Source organism: Haliaeetus leucocephalus, unplaced genomic scaffold (assembly GCF_000737465.1).
Source record: "Haliaeetus leucocephalus isolate CR32 unplaced genomic scaffold, Haliaeetus_leucocephalus-4.0 Scaffold142, whole genome shotgun sequence".
Lineage (NCBI taxonomy): Eukaryota > Metazoa > Chordata > Aves > Accipitriformes > Accipitridae > Haliaeetus > Haliaeetus leucocephalus.
Window position 1 is genome coordinate 100,270 of NW_010972578.1, and position 7,178 is coordinate 107,447.

The window sequence follows — 7,178 nt, forward strand, 5'->3', positions numbered from 1 at the left end:
GCAGCGGGACCCCGGACCCGAAGCTTTCCAGGAACCGCCTGGGGAAGAGACCCCGGGCCACTGAGCCCTCCTGGTCTGATGAATCCGGGCAGCGGCCGCTCCTCTGCAGGAGCTAGCTGGGCATGGGGCAGTGACGGAAGGCACAGACTTTACAAGGCACCCAGCGTGTTACTGGTATTTCCACCGTAATTCCTGGTACCATCCCGCGCCAGGCTCTGTACCTCGTTTATACCATTAAAATTGAACCCCTCCAGCACATAACTGCGATATAGTGGAAGTGTGACTGTTGCATCTCTCACTGCTTACCGGGGTGAGGAAGTAACATCACCAGCTGTGTCCTCCTGCTGTCTTTCACCAGCTTCTGGATGGGACAGGAGGATTTTTTTTATGTCCCGGGCAAAGCAGGCTGCCTGTGTTAGGAGGAGGTCAGGCTGGTGACTAGATGGTGGTTGTAATGTTGGTGATTTTTATGAGGAGCAGCTTTGATCTCCTGGCTACCTGCTGGTGTTGGTGGTGGGATGTCTAGGGTCTGGCTCATGGTGTGAACCTGCAGGGTTGTTTCCTGAAGCTGATACTCTGTCATAGAAAAAGCCTTTCTGGGAGCTATGTCTATGTGAATCACATCAGGTGTTTTTGTGGCTGGACCTCATACAGAAGTTGGTGGGGATGGAGTTGATTGTCCTCCAGCACTTCACAGGAGATAGCAGGAGCTGCCTTATTCTTCTGCCCATGGGCCGACTGGACTCCCGGCTCCAGGCAGGGCTCATGGAGAGGTGCAGGAGTGTTCCCCAGCTCACCTGCTGCCCTCTTCACCAGGCTTGTGGTTGGTGCTGGAGGACAAGGTAAAGGGCGGGAGCAAATGTGCATAGTTGTAGCTGCCTTTGATGGTCCCCTTTCCCCCTACAGATCGAAGAGCTTCTGAAGGAGGTTACATTGAAGGAGACAAAGAAGAAGAAGATTGATGCCTTCCTCCATGAAATTAACAGCCTGCTGAGTGCCATCCCAGAGACCCCAGAAACTGAAGTATGTTCCAGAGGGATGGAGGAGGTGGCAAGACCCCTGTATGGAGCAGGCTCTGCTGTTGCTGTGCAAGCAGAGGTCCTCATGGACTATCTCCCTTAGGAACTGAAAAAATATTACTTTGCTTTATCTTGGAGGCGCACGGGGGACACTCTGTCTTTAAGCCCTGGGCGCAGGTGCCTGCAGTTGTGTGGGGAGAGGGGTCCTGGTCCCTGCGCATCTGCTGTTGGTGATGCTCAGAACATTTTGTGTGTCCTGTCTGTTCCCAGCTCACCGACCAGGCCTGGCTCCCCAAGGGTGTGCAGGTCCCGTTCCTGCAGGTGCCGTTCAGCGTGAAGGGGAAGTTCCGCTTCGTCCCCCCAACCGAGCTGAAGGTGGTGGGCAGCTACCTGCTGGGCACCTGCATTAAGCCGGAGATCAATGTGGATGTGGCAGTGACCATGCCACGGGTGAGTCTGGCCGTGCCTGCTCCTGAGTGGTCTGGGGCCCAGCTGAGCCCCCTCCCCTCCTGCCCTGTCCTCTCCATTCCTGAGTGAGGTTGCAGCATCTGGACATGGAGTGTGGTGACTCCCACGAGGAGCTGGGGAGTGTGGTCTCACCACTCGCTCTATCAGAGTTTTCAGGTGCTTTGATTTTAGTTTCTCGTGAGGATCTTCCTTCTCTCTGCTTGGGCTGAACCTCTTCCTCATTGCTGGGGAGATAGGTGCTCTCCGTCTTTGCACCCCATTGCACTTGTACCCAGCTCCCAAGACTGTGTTACAAGGAGGGTGATGTTTGCAGGCTGTTACCCCTCTAGAACTCTCTCCTCTTGCTGCCCAGACTAGCTGTAATGGGGTTTGAGATGAAGCAACACCCTGTTCGGCTGCATGGCTCTACCCTGTCTCCTGCGATCCTAGGGCCTCGTGAGCCAGCAGCAAGGTAGTGCTCCTGACCGACTTGGAGCTCCTTGGGGCTGTAGCCACGTGGCTGAGATAGGGCTGCCTGTGGGGCTGGGGCGAGTGGTGAGTGGTATAGTGCCTCAGGCTGAACTGAGCTCTGCAGGCAGGTGAGGTGGGATTGCCCTGTCCCTCTCTTCCCAGGAAATCTTCCAGGATAAAGATAACCTGAATCAGCGCTACCACCGTAAGAGAGCTCTGTACCTGGCCCACATTGCCCAGCAGTTCTCCAAGGAGAAGCTCTTTGGCAGCGTGAAGTTTGCCTACATGAACAGCAACCATCTCAAGCCCATCCTGCTCCTGAGACCTCAAGGTAGCACTTGAGCCTTGCTCTGGTGGGGGGTGTGAGTGGGTACTAGCATTAGGTGGAGGGGGGTGGTGGTGATCTCATACCTTCTAACAGGCCCTTTGGAGAGGGGTCAGTTTGGGGCTGTCACAATTGGTGATAAATTTTGGAGCTTCAGTCCTCCCAGTTGTCCTCTCCCTCCACACAGAGTGTAGTCCTCAAGGTCTCTGCCGCTCCCAGTCCCCCTCTGCAGCTTGGCTGGGCTCCCCAGCCTTGGCCTTGCTGGCTGGCCCACCCTGTAGGTACTTCAGGGAGTAAAGCAGACCCTACAAAAACATGTCTGTGTCTAGCACTGTCCTTCCTCCCTGCTCTACCCATCCCTGCTCCCTGCCATCCTCTTGCCTTCCCCAGGCAGCTGTGTGCAGCCTGGTGTTCTCTGAGATGATGTGGGAAGCCTGGGCTGCTGGGTGCTGCTTGTTTCTGCAGAACCCAGGTTTGGGTCTGGGGCAGGCAGTGGTGTGGCAAGGCCAGGGCAGGCAGGAGAGTGCTGGGGTAACTGGCCTGGCCAGTGGGGATGAAGATGGGAATTGGACTTGAGCAATGTGACCTCAGGGTTATTGTTGGCTCTGGGATGTGGTCACTCTCTGCTCTGAGATGGTTTCTACTGCTGCTGAGCTTTGCTGGTAAGGAGCCTTTTCCTTTACCCAAGCTGGCGATGCTCCCTGTTTTCTCAAGTTAATCTCTGACATCTCTTCCTCCTGCACATCTACCCCCTGGTGCTTACAGGCAAGGATGAGAAGATGGTCACTGTCCGACTCCATGCCTGTCCTGCCCCTGGTCTCTTCAAACCCAGCCGCTTCTACCCCAGCAAGAACAATGTCCGGACAGCCTGGTTCATGGAGCAGAGCACCCCCAAAGAAGGTAGGGCCTGGGACTGGGGGAACACAAGTCTGCTTGGTTCAGCCAAAGACTGCACCCAATGCCCGGAGGTGGGTTTGCTGCAGCCCTTTTCTATGAATGGAAGGTTTGTGGTTGGGTCTAATGTGCTGTTGTCTCCCTACACAGGAGCCCCCGAGCCCCCGACCCCACACTACAACAACTCCATCCTCTGCGACACGGTGCTGCTGTCCCACCTGCACTTCTTGTCTAGTGCAGCCACTGACTTCCCAGGCATGAAGGATGGCCTGGCCCTTCTCAAAGTTTGGCTGAACCAGCGGCAGCTCAGCAAGGTATGTCCTGTGCCAGGGGACAGGGCAGGCTCTGCTTGCCTGGCTAACCTGCCTTTGGCCTGCTCTCCCTTCCCAGGGGTGGAGTGGTGGTGGTTTTGTTGTGGTGGGTGGTGTGGTGGGCTTGTGACTCTGATTTGAACTGTCTTAGGTTTCATGGAGCTCCTTCCTACCCTGTGGGTTGCAATGAGTCTGTGTGCCAGACAATCGTGCTTCTTTCGGATCCCTGGAATTATGTAGCGGGTTTTTGGTTTCAGGATTTTTTTAGGGGTATTCGCCCCATTTCCCAAAGAACTTTGAGTTCTTGCCTTTTCTGCAAGAGGATCCATATCTCTGTTCCTTGTACAAGGCTTTGCCTCAACATCTTCCTGGTGGGCTTGGGGGCTGCCCTGCTCCTGATGACAGAGGCCAGAAGCAGTTGTAGGGTGGACTCTGGGGGGCTCGTAGTGCCTCGTTGCGCTCTTGTTGACTCCACTCTCTGTTTTCACAGGGCTTGGGGTGCTTCAGCGGCTTCTTGGTCTCCATGCTGGTTGCCTACCTGCTGATGAAACGCAAGATTGTCAAGATGATGAGTGGGTACCAGGTGCTGAGGAGCACCCTGCAGTTTCTGGGTGAGTTTCCAGGGGCCTTTCTGGGTAAGAAAAAGCTGGTGTCAGCAGAGTCTCTGCACAAAGCCTGAACGCAGTGGGGGACGGGGTAATTGTGGCTTTTCTCTCTCTGATGCTGAGACGCTGGGGGTGGGATGGACAGGAGGCGATGAGGCAGCAGAGCAGGGCTGGATGAAACAGCTTGCAGAGGAGCGGGTAGGTCCTGTCACAAGATGGAGGCCAGCATTGCATTGTAGCACTGTTAGTGTTGTGAGACCATGGTGTTACTGGCACATAGCTGTACCACTGTCACCAGTGGAGATGTGGATTGTATCGTGGTGTGACTTGTTCCTTCTTGTCTGCCCACAGCCACCACTGACCTGAGTGTGACGGGGATCAGCCTAGCGAAGGATGTGGATGCATCCCTGGTAAGGAACCCTCTGGGGGCATCTCATGCCTGCGTCTGGCTGGGCTGTCCGTGCTGTCTGGACAGGAATGTGCTTGTCAGAGGGGTGTCGGATGGCAATGAGGTGGTGGTGCCTTGGTGCCTGTGCTGTGTCGTGGCACTAAGGACCGTGTTTGTCTTTCAGCCTGTCCTGGATGACTTCCACCAGGCGTTTGAAGTAGTCTTTGTGGATCCCTCTGGGCTGGTGAACCTCTGCGCTGATATGACTGCCAGCAAATACCACCAGGTACCAAGCAGGTTGCGATGGCATCCTGAGATGCTGTCTTAGGAGTGAACCGAGGCAGGCAGAGGGTAGTTAGACATCTTGGAGGAGGATGTTAGACATGAGGAGGGGGTTCAGTGTTGCTTTTTGAGCTTTTAACATCCGTCTCCAGCTCTGAAGCTTGGAACTGAATTTCAAAACTTGGATGTACTGCTGCTTTACCTGTGATGCTTGAATGATGGAGGAAAGTTGTTTTCCTCTTTGTGGGCACCTTTGGGTGAAGCCAAGCAGCTGTTTAGCAGAAGTAACTGTTTTGGAGCAGAAAAAAACCACCTTGGTGGTGGGATATCAAGGAGAAACTGTCTGACCAACAGTGACAGCTGTCAGTCACTTGGCTTCACGCTGAGGACAGAGGCTGTCTGGGATCAGGGTCTGCTGGTGACCATGGAGCTGGGGTGGCTGTGGTTAATGGGGGAGCATTGGTGACCACTGCTGGAGGGATTTGCTTTCCTTTTCTCCTCCCATTCATGCTCTTGCTCTGTCTTATCTCCTTGCTCAGGTCCAGTTTGAAGCCAAGCGCTCCATGGAGATTTTGGATGATCGGATGGTGGATGGCTTTCAGGTGCTGCTTATGACCGCGAAGCCCATGCTCAGAGCCTTTGACCACGTCTTCCAGTGAGTCTCACTGTGCTGGTGGGGTGATGCTGAGGAGCCTGTTCAGAGAGGAGTGGGCTGCTTCTGGCTTTGGACTGGAGTGAATTTGGACCTGCCTGCTGGGAGGTGGCCCTGCTATTTCTGAGATAGACACGGGTGCCTCTTGCATTTGGCCATTCCGCTTTTACTGTCTAGCTAGCCTCCCAGGAGGAGGAGGGCAATGCTTTGGCCTTTGGGAATGATGACTGTCCCAAGGACCAGTGTCTCCTGTGGTGCATCCTGAGATGCCAAACTAGTGTTTCTTCTTGTAGCCCCCATCCTGGGCCAGGACTGTCAGCTCCCCACTTCATCCTACCTCTAGCATTTCTCTCTTAGAAAGGATTTGGTGGCAGAGGTGGGTGACCAGGTTTTCTCCTTCTCCTTTAGCCTGAAGCATGCCTCCAAGCTGCAGGGTGCCTGCAAGAAGATGCAGCTGCTGAACGAGCTGATGGATCGGGGTGGGAACTACGTGGCCACGGCCCTTCCCTTTGTTGTCTCGCTGCTGGCCCGTGGGCTGACTGGGAGAGCGCTGCTCGTGGCTCACTCCTTGCCCCAGATCCCTGAGGTAGTGCAGCTTGACAATGACACTGCATCCTTCGCAGCATGTGGGGTCTCTCGTGTCCCTTGTGGCACTGCTGGGCACGGGGTGGGATCTTTCCTCACTGTGGGAGGAGACAGGCCTGTCCCCTTTGTGGGGAATATGGGATCTGAGGCCCTGCACTGGGGTATGGGGTGCAGCTGGGAGGCTTGGTCTGGGCTTGGCCTGGGCAGGAGTGCTGGCCCAGTAATGGGGCAGGGAGAATACAATTGTTTTTTTCATTGGGGAGACTATTAAATGAGGGTTTCCTTGTCTGTGCTCATCCGGGCACCCAAGAGCACATAGCAGGAGGTTCATCTAGCAGCCCAATATCCCAGCAGCTGCTGCTCCAGCAACCTCATCTCTCCTTGTGCTTCATGTTCTCCATTTTCCCACAGTGGTCGATTGATGCTGAGCCCCCAAAACACAAGGATGTCGGGCCTCTGACGTTTGGGCTCCTGTTTGTCCCTGAGTTTGCTGCCAGCACGCTGGAGAAGGGACCGCAGGCTGATCATCCCGAGGTGAGAGGAGCCCTGCTTGTGCTGAGTAGGGTGGAGCAGAGCTGGTGCCATGCTGTGGTTGCAGATGGCTGCAGGGCTGGCTGATGGTCATGGGAGTCGTTCGGCCAGCCCCAGTGGTGACCCGTGTCCCTGGCCTGGCTTGGCCAATGTCACTCCACAGGCCCTGGACTTCCGGACCTTCTGGGGGGAGAAATCAGAGCTGCGGCGTTTCCAAGATGGCAGCATCTGTGAGGCAGTGGTGTGGGAGGCTGACACCATCTGCCAGAAACGCCTCATTCCTGAGCAGATTGTCAAGCACCTGCTGAAGCTGTAAGTTGCACCGAGCAGCCGCTGAGGCTGGGGGACCTGCAGCTGTGTGGGGTTCACTGCCACTCTCCTGGCTTGTGCCACATCCCTAGTAACCCGGTTGTCAGCTTCATGTTTTGGGGGACGTTGTAGGTCATTTTCGTAGAATCGGAATCATAGAATGATTTGAGTTGGAAGGGACCTTAAAGATCATCTAGTTCCAAGCGCCCTGCCAGGGGCAGAGACCCCTTCCACTAGACCACATTGCTCAAAGCCCCATCCAATATGGCCTTGGTACACTTCCAGGGACTGGGCATCCACAGCTTCTCTGGGCAGCCTGTTCCAGTGCCTCACCACCCTCACAGCGAAGAACTTCTTCC

At 55.3% G+C, this 7,178-nt stretch overlaps 1 protein-coding gene across 1 annotated transcript in view; it reads left to right on the plus strand.

Annotated features, from left to right (window-relative positions):
* NOL6 (nucleolar protein 6 (RNA-associated)) overlaps window positions 1–7,178 on the plus strand; it is a 33,114-nt gene that overhangs the window by 3,352 nt on the left and 22,584 nt on the right. Inside the window, exons 4-15 of the mRNA XM_010561125.1 lie at window positions 893–1,023; window positions 1,290–1,469; window positions 2,100–2,268; window positions 3,028–3,162; window positions 3,307–3,470; window positions 3,958–4,078; window positions 4,424–4,482; window positions 4,645–4,746; window positions 5,282–5,397; window positions 5,803–5,980; window positions 6,391–6,513; window positions 6,674–6,822. Coding sequence (XP_010559427.1) covers window positions 893–1,023; window positions 1,290–1,469; window positions 2,100–2,268; window positions 3,028–3,162; window positions 3,307–3,470; window positions 3,958–4,078; window positions 4,424–4,482; window positions 4,645–4,746; window positions 5,282–5,397; window positions 5,803–5,980; window positions 6,391–6,513; window positions 6,674–6,822 — 1,627 coding nt within the window. The remainder of the gene's footprint in view (window positions 1–892; window positions 1,024–1,289; window positions 1,470–2,099; window positions 2,269–3,027; window positions 3,163–3,306; window positions 3,471–3,957; window positions 4,079–4,423; window positions 4,483–4,644; window positions 4,747–5,281; window positions 5,398–5,802; window positions 5,981–6,390; window positions 6,514–6,673; window positions 6,823–7,178) is intronic.